Genomic DNA, 14,391 nt, shown 5'->3' on the forward strand with positions numbered 1-14,391 from the left:
CATTCTTCTGTCAAAGCTACAGTCTCATGGTCTTCAAGTTTCCTCTTGTTTGAAAGAATTTCTTTCAAGAATTTGGCATAAGAGGGCATTTGTGAAAGAGCATCAACAAAAGGCACATTTATGTAAAGTTTCTTCAAAACCTCTAAGAACTTCCCAAATTGCCTATCAAGCTTGGCTTTGTGAAATCTTTGTGGGAAGGGAAGTTGTGGCTTGTAGGGCTCAGGAGGTATATACTTCTCTTCCTTCTCTTCAATTTCCTCTTTACATTTTTCTGCACTCTCTTGTTTTTCACTCTCATCAGTATTTTTCTCATTTTCTCTCTTCTCATCATTTTCACTCTTCTCGTGTTTTTCACTCCCATCATTATTTACAACTTTCCCACTTCTTAAAGTAATAGCTTGACATTGCTCTCTTGGGTTTTCTGGTTGACTTGGTAGTTTCCCAAAAGATTTAGCACCTGAGGAAGATGCTTGTTGTGCAATCTGATTTTCCAGCATTCTGTTATGTGTTTGCATCTGTTCCAGCCTTGCTTTCATTTCTCTCATCTCCTCATCATGCTTATTTTGGTTAGCAAGAATTTGTTGCAATAAAGCTTCAGTGGTGGAATTTTGTTCTTGCTGTTTTGGTGGAGGATTCATATTTTTCTGCTGAAAATTAGGCAATGTTTGCCTATTTTGCTGATATGGAACTTGACTTTGCTGTTGTGGTTGAAAATTCTGATTTGGAACTTGACTTTGCTGATTTCCCCATGAAAAGTTGGGATGATTCCTCCAAGTTGGATTGTAAGTTTGAGAGTAAGGATTCCCCATTTGCTTGTTTCCATAATTACCAACATATGCTGCTTGTTCTCCATAATCTATTCCACAGCTGGTAGTTTCCTCTGCATAAGCAACTTGTTGTGAACTTCCAGCTGATGATGATGAACTAACCAACATACTTAAATCTTCCATCTTCTTAGCAAGGACATTTGTAAGTGCATCAAATTTTGCATTAATCATGTTGAATGGGTCAAGATCATACATTCCAGCAGCTTGTCTCTTCTGAGTTGGAGCTGGTCCTCTCGGACTACTCCAAAGATGAGTATTCTTTGCAATTTTCTCCAATAGCTCATAAGCTTCATCTTCATGCTTCATAATAAATTCTCCTCCTGTTTGAGCATCAATAATCCCTCTAATTGCAGGAGTGACATTTGTGTAAAAATTCTGGTTTATCATCCATTTTGCAATGGCATGATGTGGGCATTGTCTCTCTAATTCCTTCCATCTCATCCATGACTCATATAGAGTTTCATCCTCTCTTGGTCTGAAAGCTGTCATTTGATTCCTTAGTTCTTAAGTTTTTCCAGGTGGAAAATATTGTGCAAGAAATGCATTAGTGAGTTGCTCCCAATTTGTAATGGAGTTGTGAGATAAAGAATCAAGCCAATCCAATGCTCTATCTTTCAAAGAGAATGGGAATAGCTTCAATCTTGCTGCATCATCAGACACTCCAGGTTGTTTTTGCATGTCACAGATCATAGCAAACTTCTTCAGATGTGCATGAGGATTTTCTGAAGGATGACCTCCGAATTGAGAATTTTGAATCATTTGAAGAACTCCAAAATCCATCTTGTAACTATTTGCATCAATCCTTGGTCTTGCTATGCTCTCCCTCAAGTCATCAAAACGAGGAAAAGCATGATCCATCATACTTCCCCTAGGCACGTTTGCATTAACAACTTCTTCCCCTTGGGCTTCATTTTCATTGTTTCGATCATTTCCAATATTACCAACACCAATTCTAATTCTCTCATCAGCCATGTCTGCTTCTAATTCAGTTTCTCTCAATGCTTCTTTCCTTCTTCTGGTTTTTTTCTTGTTGGCTTTACAAAACTTTTCAATTTCAGGATTAAACGGTAAGGATGTGTCACTTGTGCTTCTAGCTCTTCTCATAAAAGGTTAGAAGTACCTGAAAAATAACAAACAAATACAAAATGAAAAGTTAACAAAAATAAAACTATAAACAACTAAAATAATCAAGAATTCAATCTTAAACAAAACAACTCCCCGGCAACGGTGCCAAAAACTTGATGTGGCCCAACCGCAAGTGCACGGGTCGTACAAGTAATACAGTAAAGATATCGTTCCCATGAGGAGTTGAGTTAATGATTGAATTTTTAATATAAAAGTTGACTAAATCGAAATATTTTTGAAATTAAAGTAATGAATTGATGGGTATTGAGAATGTGAAATCTATATGTGCAAAATTAATATTCTAATCATCAATGTATTAATTAAACTAAAATTGCATCAAATTGAAAGGAGCAAATTGAAATATGGCAAGATTTTAAAATGGCAAGTAAGTAAATTCAATTGAAAATTAGCAATGATAAAAAGGCGATTCCGGAGTTCGGGATTTCATATTCGAGCTATTTTGGGATTTTAAATCGGTTATCCAATTTTGTGAAACTTATGGTTTTAAGGAGATTAATTCTTAAATCCTTTGAATACCCTTTCGAGTGAGACAAAGAGTGTCTTAATCAAACTAATCCTACTTTCGTGGACTTAGAATTAATTAAGACCCATTAAGTTCTTTAATTAATCTGTGAATCCTCTTAATCCTTAGCCTATTTCTAGGTCTAAGTTAATTAAGTCCAATTTCTTGATTATCTATCACAAGGCCTTCTCCTTTCGGTGCTTCAACCATGGATTAAGAACATTACTTAATGGGATCCTACACTAAGCATGTCATTAAGCACACAAGAAATGAATAAAACTCATTAAGACCACAAAATATGGATTACCCAATCAAAATCCACAAAATATCTCAAATATTACAACCCTTACTCCATAATCAAAGTAAAACTACTCACTATCCATAATGCTTACAAGATATATTGAGTTTAAATGGAAATAAAGCTTTAATCTAAGCTAAGGAATAAGAAATTAAACACTCGAAATGTAGAAAAATGTAAGAAAAGAAAGAAATCTGCAAATCTTGGTTGAAAATGGTGTGGAAGGTGAAAGTGACTCTTCAAATTCTGCCTCTCCTCCCCTTTCCTTTTCTGCTCCTTTTGTTCTCCTCTCTAAAATGGGAAAATGAGACTATTTATAGCATTTTTCTGACATGGAGCCATACAATGTTATGTTCTAGGAAGAATTATCTGAGGCAATCTTATGCAAGCTCATTAATGAACCCTTTATGGGACTGCATAATTGGACTGCATCAGTTATGCAGTCCCTTATGCGCTACGATTCTGGTTCACTTATGCGATCGCATGACTTGGTGCATAGGCTATGCACAATTCCGTGAAGGTGCATAAGGGAGGCGAGAATGTGCATAAGCTATGCAGTCTCCTTATGCACATTTCGGTTGGTTCTGGAACAGTGATTTTTCTCCTTATGCAGATCTGCATAGCTTATGCGGCAAGTTATGCACAATTTGATCAATGCATATTTCAGCTTGAAAACTTGTTTTTGACATCTTTGGCTGTAGAAGTCACTCCTCAATGGCAAAATTTCTCTTCAGTCCTTCAAAAACACCATTTTTCCTACAAAACAAAGTAAAAATTACAAATTAATCCAAAATTCGACAATTATGAAAAACTAACTAATTAACTAATGAAATTAGCTAAAAATGACTAATAATCAAATAAAAATGGTTATGAAATTAGACCTAAATGACTATGCAAAATGTATGCATCAGGTATCATCAATTGAGGGTCAAGAAAGAAGACATACTCAAGACGGCCTTTAGGACTAGGTATGGACACTATAAATTTCTTGTAATGTCTTTTGGCCTTACCAATGCTCCAGCCACTTTTATGGATCTCATGAATAGAGTTTTCAAGCCTTTCTTAGATCAATTTGTTATAGTGTTCATTGATGATATTCTAGTGTACTCAAAGAGTAAAGAGAAACATGAGCAGCATTTGAGAATTGTCCTTCAGACCTTACGGGAACACAAGCTGTATGCCAAGTTCTCAAAATGTGAGTTCTGGTTGGATAGTGTGGCTTTCTTAGGCCATACAGTATCTAAGGATGGGGTGTGTGTTGATAAGAAGAAAGTTGAGACAGTGCTTCATTGGCCTAGACCCACAACTTTGTCAGAGATTCATAGTTTCTTGGGTTTAGCAGGGTATTATAGACGGTTTGTTCAAGACTTCTTTCATATTGTAGCACCTTTAACTAAGTTGACATAGAAAAATGTGAAATTTCAGTGGTCTGAGGCTTGTGAAAAAAAGTTTTCAAGAGCTTAAGACTCGTTTAACTACAGCACCAGTGTTAGCCCTTCCGTTTGGATCAGGGGGTTATGCAGTATATTGTGATGCGTCTAGAATTGATTTAGGATATGTTTTGATGCAGCATGGACGGGTTATTACATATGCTTCTAGTCAGTTGAAAAGGCACGAGCAGAATTATCTAACTCATGATTTGGAAATGGTTGCAGTAATTTTTGCTTTAAAAAACTGGAGGCACTATCTGTATGGTGAGACTTGTGAAATCTTCACTGACCATAAAAGCCTCAAATACATTTTTGATCAACGTGATCTTAATCTTAGGCAAAGGAAAAGGGTAGAATTGCCGAAGGATTATGATTACACCATACAGTATCACCCTGGAAAAGCTAATGTGGTGGCTGATGCTCTAAGCAAGAAGTCTTCTGGTAGTTTAGCCCATATATCTACCAAGAGGAGGCTTCTGATTGGTGAATTGCATGAGTTGCTAGATCAGGGAGTAGAGTTTGAAATCATGGCTAGATCATTCTTAGCACATTTTCAAGTTAGGCTTATCTTGATTGATCGAATTAAGGCTGCTCAGAAGAGGGATTCTAAGTTGTGTGAGATTATAGATAGTATTCATCAAGGCCAAGGTCAAGGGTTCATATTAAATGATGATGGAGTTCTTCGTTATGGCACTAGACTTTGTGTCCCCAATGTTTATGAGTTGAGAAGAGAAATCATGGAGGAGGCACACCATTCTGCTTACACAGTACACCCAGGTTCAACTAAGATGTATCGTGATTTAAGGGAGCATTATTGGTGGGGTGGCATGAAGAGGGATGTTGCAGACTTTGTTGCTAAATGTTTGACTTGTCAACAGGTTAAGGCAGAACATCAGAGACCATCTAGGTTACTTTAGTCGTTGCCTATTCCTGAGTAGAACTGGGAGCATATTGCCATGGACTTTGTTGTGGGTCTACCTAGTACACGAGGTGGTTACAATGCAATCTGGGTGATAGTGGACAGATTAACAAAATCTGCTCATTTTCTTCTTGTGAAGACTACATATGACTTTGCTAAACTTGCACAATTGTATATAAATAAGATTGTTAGTCTTCATGGAGTTCCAGTTTCCATTGTCTTGGATTGTGGTATTCAGTTTACTTCTCGATTTTGGAAGAAATTCCAAGAAGCTTTAGGAACACGAGTAGACTTTAGTACTACTTTTCATCCTCAGACGGATGGACAGTCAGAAAGGACCATACAGACATTAGAGGACATGCTTCGTGCATGCGTTATGGATTTTGGTGGCTGTTGGGATCATCATTTGCCTTTAGTGGAGTTTGCTTATAATAATAGTTATCAGGCAAGTATAGAGATGGCTCCATATGAGGCATTATATGGTCGAAAGTGTAGGTCACCGATTTGTTGGGATGAAGTTGGAGAAAGAAGGCTTACTAGACAAGAGTTGATACAATTAACTTCAGAGAAGGTTCGACTAATTCGTGATCGACTTTTGACTGCTCAAAGATTATTTTTTTTATATATATTTCACAGATGTCCCAGCCCAATAGATCAGGGCTAATCCTGTTGGCACGGAGTTGGCCCACTAAGAGGTAAAGTACTCCTAATGGTATCGTCTCTATTCACGATGATCAAACATTTAATCTCGCTTAAAATGTAACGCCCTGCTCCAACCACTAGAGGAATTGTCCACTTTAGCTATAAGCCTCACAGTTTTGTCCCATAGGTAGAATGGAGAACTTCCCAAGAGGTCACCCATCCTAGGATTTCTCTTAAGCAAGCACGCTTAACCCTAGAGTTCTTCCAACTCTCCAAGTTATTCCACCAAAAGGAGCCTCTAGTAATTAGTTTCCCCCATTTTAATGTATGATTCGGTTCATTCCTGCCTCCCCATTTGGACAAGGGCACCAGCGAGTTTTGCCCTCCCAGAGGACCGCTCCAGCTGAGACCTTCCTTTTCCACACGGGATGTTACATAAAAGATAAGAATGCCAAACCACTCACACCAAACGCCCATTGGTAAGAATTTTTTTTTTTTTTACAAATTATAAATATATTAGAAGTAATTTTCTTTTATTCACATAAATATAAAATTTAATTTTCATAGTTTACAGAGAAATCCACACATTTATGAGTGTAATTTTAATGTTTTTAATGCATCTAATAATTTTTTTTTTTTACATTTTTAATAACAAAATTAAACCACTCGCAAAAATAAAATCTAATTCCTCTGTTCTAATTGCTTTAGGCTTTCCTCATGTGAAATAAAAATTCATATTTTTATGGAACACATTTTCTATAAAAAAAAAATAATAATATTATAGAAAACTATCTAGAATATAAAATTATAAATTTAAAATTAGAAACCACAGGAAGGTTTAAGACGTGGAGGAAGAAAATTTTATTATTTTCTCTTTACTTTTTTAATAAAACTCTAAAATAATTTTCTCTTTATTTTTTTATTTTTCTTTAAAAAAAATATTTATAGGGATATAAATACGTCAATTTGATATATATATATATATATATAATTGGGTCTTTAAATTATAAGAATGGTTTACATTTTTATGAATTAGTCAGCAAACTTATTGATTGTTTCTAACTTTCTTCGTGATTGAATGAATCCTAGTTCCAATTATTGGAAAGTTGAAAAATCAGAAAGCAAGAAAAACGAAGCACAAAAGACAACCCATGGAAAGGGACTCAAGTGAAAGTGGATCCACATCTACTTGACTCGTGGAAAAACGAAAATTCTCGCATCCTCTAGGATATTTATGCGTAGGGTTAGGGATGGTAAAGTCCGCAAAAGCCATTGTCTAATTAATATTTTTAAAATTTAATTTTTTTTAAAATTTAATTAAAATTTATTTTTCATTACTCAAACTCATTTAAAATTTAATTATTATTATCTAAAAAATATCTAAATCTATCTAATTTTACACATTGTAATAATTTACATAAAAAATTTATTTTTGTTAATAATTTATATTTTAAAAATTTAATAATTTCATAAAATATTTAAATTTTATTTTATATAAAATAAAAAATATAAAAATTTATAAATATAGGTAATATACACTCAACATGAAAAAATAAACCCGTTCCAAACATGATTATATATTATCCAAATTCGTCCTAGTTAGGTTTTATTAAATATATCATTTCACACTTTAATTTTAAGAAAAAGAAAAATCTCACCGCTTGCTAAACTTTTGAAACATTTCAAAGCACATTTCAACTTTTATAAAATATAATTAATATATCTAAAATTAAATAGAGTGAACTCCAAATGCGCTGACATAATGATTTATTGACTAGAATTTAAAATGTATCTTAATTCTACTTTTATATATAAATTAAAATATTTTACGAGAAATTTATAGGAATTGAAGTATCTCATGAGATATTTTAAAAATTAAGGGCGTCACGAGATTTTTTTAATAAATTTCAGGGGTAAACTTATATATTTAGGCAAGAAAAAATTATTACCATATATCAATGAAGGATTAATGGTTTGAAATTTCTGGGTAGAATTAAGCTTCTTCGCCGTGGAGGGTAAGGCATTCTAAAGTCAACATTGAAGAGAAATAAGGTCCCATTTTCTATTTTCATTTTTCTTAATGTTAAAGACCAATGTACAATATTGGCATTCTCTGTGACGTATATTTGCTCAGCCAATTATGTTACAAACTTAGCCAGTGAAGAGATCCATGTCTCCCACTTGATAGCTTTTTTTTGTTTTTTTTTTTTTTTTTTTAATTTCTAAACACCAATATACAAAAATCATTTATGCGTAGGGGCAGGGACGGTAAAGTACACAAAAATCATTGTATTTAAATTTAAATTTAATTAATATTTATAAATTTTAAATTTACCTTAAATTCTATTCAAATTTATTTTTAACTATTTGAATTCATTTGAAATATAATTATTATTATTTAAAAAATATTTAAATTTATATAAATTTATATATTTTAAAAATTTATATAAAAAATTATTTTTATAAATAATTTATATTTTAAAATTTTAATAATTTTATAAAATATTTAAATTTTATTTTATATAAAATAAAATATATAAAGATTTATAAATATAGTTAATGGATATTCAATATGAAAAATTAAATTCGTCGTGGATATTAAATTTCAAACTCAAATTCATTTCAAATTTGATTATATATTATTTAAATTATATATTATAACTAATATTTTGATTATCTGTATTTTATTGTCATTAATTTTCAATAAAATTATTTTTAAATTTTAATTAAATATCTATATTTTTATATAAAAATTATCTTTTAACTATATTTTTATATAGAATTTCAAAGATAAATTATAAATATAATTACATAGAAAATTTAGCTACAAATAAAAATTAAAGTTACAATATTTAAATTATGAAATCTATCTTTTAAAAAATAATATGTATTTTTAATATTTATTATATTAATAAAAAATGACGATATTTTAAAATTTTAATATTTATGAAATGTATTTAATTTTATATTATAAATTTATGTATATTTATAACATTTTTGTCAAATAATTATTTTATAAAAAAATATATCAAATTAATAAAAAAAAAACATTTACACTTAGATGGAGTATTTAAAAAAATAATATAATTGAATGTTATTTTTAACTAATAATAATGTTACATACTTTCATTATTATTAAAATTAAATAATTCAATTTATTATTAGTAATTTAATATTTTTTATTATATTAATAACAAAAAAATATTATATTTATATATTTTTAAAACAATGTTATTTTCTCTAATTTAAAAAATATTAATTTTATATAAATTATGAGATAAAATATAAATATTTTATGAAATTTAAATTATTTTTTTAATAAAATACTTTTATTACATTTTAAATGAAATAATCATGGAAATTACTATTAATATATGCATAAAAAGAATTAAATAGGTACTTTAGTTAATTATATCACAAATTAATTAAAAATTTATTATTATAACAGGTAAAAATTTATTAAATTAAATTAAATAAAAGATAAATTTTAATTTAAAATTAATTTAATAATAATAACTTTTCTCATTTAAAATGTAATTAAAATTTAAATTAAAAAATAAAAAGTATAAAATACCCATACATAACATGAGCATTATGCTAATTTTTTAATAATTTCTTTTAATAATTATTGTACCGCATGATGTGGAATAAGATAAGAAAAGTAAAACTCTTATAATTCTACTCATTTTTTCTACTTGATATCAGAGTTATTTTTTATTTCGACATTGAATCACCTAAAAAATACTCATATATGTAAATTTTGTATTTTAAATGTTTATGTCCAAAGTAAATGTGAAGGGTCTGAATATATGCATGATACTTTTTTTTAATAATTTCCTCAAATAATAATATGAAGAAAAAAAAATTTAATGGGCTGGTGCTACCATACATGGAAAAGATCTGAGCTCTTGAGCGCTTAATTTGGGCATTTGGCTAATTGCTTTCCACTGTCTGCAATATCAAAATGCGAGTTTTTTCCAGCATCCTATTTTAATGATTTGGAGAAACTACCATGGATAATCGATCAGTCAGCCATATAAATATCGCATCTCTCCTGTTCCATTTTCTTATAAGCATCTACCTCACCAATGCCTTGCGATGTTATCAGACAGGAAACTTCACAACCAATAGTACCTACGCAAAAAACCGGGGTCTTCTCCTCTCTTCTCTAGCTTCAAATGTCACAGCAAATGGTGGTTTCTACACCGCCACAGTAGGACAAGGCGCAGATGAAGTTTATGGTCTGGCGCTTTGCAGAGCAGACTCTTCATCAGAAGCTTGTTCCAATTGTGTCAATACAACAATGATAGATTTAATTGAAAAGTGTCCTAACCAGAAAGAAGCAATTTCGTGGTGGGCCGCGGGAGATAACTGCATCATACGATATGCAAACCGCTCGATTTTTGGACGAGTGGAGATAGACCCTCCTGAAATTTTCTATAATACCGGTGACATCAAATTCAATATGGAAGAGTTTGATCAGATATGGAGCAATTTGATGGCTCGCTTATCAACAAAAGCTTCCATGGGCTCTTCCAAGGTGAAGTTTGCAACTAGAGAAGCAGATTTAACACCCTTTCAGAAAATATACGCGTTGATGCAGTGCACTCCTGATATTTCCCAAAGTAATTGCAACTATTGCCTAGGACAGGCAGTGGTACAATATAACAATTGTTGCCATGGGAAGCAAGGAGGTGGGGTTTATACACCTAGCTGTATTTTCCGATGGGATTTGTATCCATTCTACAATAATTCTATTGCTGATGCTCCGACTCCAACACCTCCAGTCAGTATTTCTCCCCACTCAACCAATAATACAATAAGCAAAGGTAGGCCCACAAAAAATCTTTGCCAAAAGCGATAGGACTGTTTATCACTTCACTCCATAATTAATCTTTCAGTTTCATTTTGACTCAAGCATATATATGCATATGAATATTTATTTCTGGCCTGGACAGAGAATGGAATTACATCTGCTTGAACTGTTGTAATCATCACTGTTCCTACAATTATCTTCGCAGCACTTGTTGCCCTCACTTGCAGCCTTTTCTATTACAGGAAGCCTAAGCAAGAAACCAAAGGTAAGTTTTAACTTATTAGTTACTTTGTTATTGCATAGCACTTGGATTCACTAAAAGATCATCATTTTTCTATATGATATAGTTTGAATCTTGTGAAATGATTATTTAAGTTGTGTTTATGTTACCTGTATACATATTAATTCTTCATCGATCTCGTGAAGATTTGGATGAAAATAGTAGCACAGAATGCCCGAAATTCAATTTTGAGACTATCAGACTTGCAACAAATGACTTCTCTTATCATAATAAGCTTGGACAAGGTGGATTTGGTACTGTTTACAAGGTAATTTAACCGCAATATATGAGAAAGAATGTCAGTTAGTAAAATTCCTTATTCATTTTGATTTGCATCTCTTCCTTTTTTCGATGATATGAGTCAGGGTGTTCTTTCGAATGGACGAGTCGTAGCTGTAAAGAGACTAACAAGAAACTCTAAGCAAGGAAGAGTTGACTTTAAGAACGAGGTCATGCTAGTGGCCAGACTTCAACATAGGAATTTGGTTAGACTCTTGGGTTTCTGTTCTGAAAGAAATGAAAGGCTTCTCATATATGAATATGTTCCAAATTCAAGTCTCGACCGTTTCATATACGGTATTCCTGAAATACCCATTAATTTATTTGCTAACATTTTCATATTAATAATAATTCTGATGCATCCTTATATAAGCTACAGTATTTTCTTTCCCCTTCACTAGGGCCCAATAACTTGAAAGAAAAATAAAACAATTGACCATGCAAGTTTGTGAATTTGTAGATCGAGATAAGCGTTTACTAATGGATTGGAACATGCGCTATAAAATCATAGTGGGCATAGCTCGAGGAATTCTTTATCTTCATGAAGATTCTCAACTTCGCATTATTCATCGTGATCTCAAAGTCAGTAATATCCTACTAGATGAAAAAATGAATCCTAAAATTTCAGACTTCGGAACAGCAAGGTTGTTTCCCATAGATCAATCTGAGGATGCTACAAGCAAAATTGTGGGAACCTTGTAAGTATAAGAATCTAGTTAAAACATATTGTTGTAACAACACTTCTGTATTCCTCCATCACTTATCAACTTGCTATAACAAATATTAAATTTAATGGTATTAATTTTAATCTTATTAGAAATTTGATATTAACAATATTAATTAATACCAAATATTTGTGTTAAGTGTTGTTAACAACTTTAGTTACAAAGTTTTTATGTAGCAATTGGTACTTGCTGCTAATTTACTTTGACATTAAATTCTTAATTTTTAGCAGCAATGATAACCTGCTATTAAAATTAAACCGTTATTTTTTTTAGTATCATTAATAAATCCTACAAAAAAGAAACAAAGTAAACAATTTGTTTATAATCATGAAGTGTTTACGACTATTATAAAGTATAATTAGTTGACTAATTGTTGGATTCAGTGGCTACATGGCTCCAGAGTATGTATTTAACGGAATCGTCTCAGTGAAGTCAGATGTTTTTAGTTTTGGTGTATTGATTTTGGAAATTATCACTGGCCAAAAGAGTAATAAATTCCGTATTGGGGAAGAAGGAGAAGGGGACCTTATAACCTTTGTAAGTAAAATATTTTTATTTCTATATTTCTCCGTTACATTGGCTATTGAATATGGGCAAATCTAAACAAAAATAATTAAAAAGATCATATGCATATTTCTTTTGAATTTTGTGTAGGCATGGGATAATTGGATTGGTGGGACTGCTTCAAATATCATAGATCCTATTCTGATAGGAGCTGCTTCGACACATGATATAGTGAGATGTATCCAAATAGGATTGCTGTGCTTGCAAGATGATGCAGCAAAAAGGCCAACTATGGCTTCGGTTGTTCTCATGCTTGGTAGTGCTGTTCTTTGTCCCTGCATTGTCAAAACCTGCATATCGTAGGTATGGCCACCATACAACAATTATGTCTGGTACTCAATCCAAAAGCTGCTCTTCCCAACTCTCAGTTAATCAGTGTTCAATTTCAGAGGTAGGACCACGTTAAAAATATTGGAGCATGGAAGTAACTCTAATTTTTTTTATATTTTTCCCCTTTCTATTTGTTTTAAGACCAAGTCTATTAGGGGTAATATAATGTAATAGATCTTGTGATTCCATTCCCATATTTAGTTGTAAAATAAAATGTAATGATGATATTTTCTGTTGTCCCAAAATAGTCCAAGAGGGGGGTGAATTGGACTTTAACAATTTTTCGGCCCTTGCTTGTAGCCTAATTAAAAATTGTGGCTTTGTTCAACTAGGTGCTTCTCTATATAAAATAAAAGTAATATGTGCTTCAACAATGTGTTCCTAAGTTGCAATTCAAGCCTCAATCAATATATATGGCAATATCTAACAAAGCATTCATCATACAATATATAACCAATTTCCCAAGTCACTCAATATGTCCACAAATTTATCAACTCAATCTATTTAACCAACATTCAATATCATGTATATGAGGAAAAATTTAAATTGAACAAAAGTAAAGAGGTAAAGGTTAGAGAGATCAAACACAAGAATTTTTATAGTGGTTCGGCTTAACTAGCCTACATCCACTCTCTCAAAGAACCCTCTTTGAGTCTTCTCTCCACTATTTACTCTTTTGAAGGCAAGAGACCAAAAGCCCTTTACAATTTCTCAACACCAAGCTTTTACCAAGGTAGCTTGAAACCTTCACAAGTGCTATCTCAAGCACTTACTCTCTCAAGCTTCAATAGGTGATTGTACAACCTCTCTTGAATGCAATTCAATGTTTCAACACTTACTCTTACTCAATACAAATCAAACTATAAACAAGAGATGAGTTGATTTGCCAATGGTAGCTCAAAATCTTTAAAGCTCTTGAATGAAAGCAATAAATGAAAAATCAATGTTGGAGTTCAAATGTAAGCTTTCATCAAGTGTAAATGAAGTAAAGAAAGTGTATTTATAGTCCCAAATCATTTTAGACCGTTTGAAACCCTTTTGGAACGTTATACACACTGTCCAAGACAAAATGGCCGTTATTTTGTCCTTTTGTGCGAAGTTGAGCAGCTCTGATCAGTTAGCAAACTAATGAAATTTTAGGAGTAGTCAGCAAACTGGTTAGTAAACTAATATTTTTTAGCAAACACATTAGCAAACCGAAAATTTTAGCAAACCAGTTAGGAAACTAAGTCAACAGCTGCATGTCTCAACTTGCAATGTAAAATGATTTAGACCTTTAAAAAATGTTTCAATAGTTGTGTTCAAGGTCATGATGAGAAAAAGTAATCAGAAAATAAATTTTCATTTTTGAGCTCCATATGACTAAATTCTCATCCATTCTTTTTCACAAAAGACCTAAGACTCTAACACTATGCTTTTCATACCTTTTCTTTGAGTCTTGGCTTCCATAGTCTTTTTCTCATTTTGGATTTGTCTTGGAATGCCTTTGAGTATCTTTTCTTCTTAGATGCAACTTCAAAGGTTCTTTATGCATAAGATAAAGAATCTACACATCACTTTAAGGTTAGGTTAGATAGATTCTCTTTGAGTTTTGTTATCATCAAAATCAATGCTCATTTTGAGCTACACGGGG

General features: G+C 31.9%; 1 protein-coding gene and 1 non-coding gene across 2 annotated transcripts; both read left to right on the top strand.

Moving 5' to 3' along the window:
• Positions 1-1,224: 1,224 nt before the first annotated feature.
• Positions 1,225-1,331, top strand: LOC131170914 (small nucleolar RNA R71). Its single transcript, XR_009141678.1, has one exon. It is a non-coding gene; the product is annotated as a small nucleolar RNA R71 (small nucleolar RNA).
• An 8,303-nt stretch (positions 1,332-9,634) lies between these two features.
• Positions 9,635-12,682, top strand: LOC131170702 (cysteine-rich receptor-like protein kinase 11). Its single transcript, XM_058130403.1, has 6 exons — positions 9,635-10,593; positions 10,786-10,845; positions 11,007-11,128; positions 11,226-11,436; positions 11,600-11,837; positions 12,248-12,682. The coding sequence occupies exons 1-6, from the start codon at positions 9,777-9,779 to the stop codon at positions 12,465-12,467; spliced, it is 1,668 nt and encodes a 555-aa protein (XP_057986386.1). The 5' UTR covers positions 9,635-9,776; the 3' UTR covers positions 12,468-12,682.
• The last annotated feature ends 1,709 nt before the right edge of the window (positions 12,683-14,391 follow it).

The sequence above is a fragment of the Hevea brasiliensis genome, chromosome 11, assembly GCF_030052815.1.
Source record: "Hevea brasiliensis isolate MT/VB/25A 57/8 chromosome 11, ASM3005281v1, whole genome shotgun sequence".
Classification (NCBI taxonomy): Eukaryota; Viridiplantae; Streptophyta; class Magnoliopsida; order Malpighiales; family Euphorbiaceae; genus Hevea; species Hevea brasiliensis.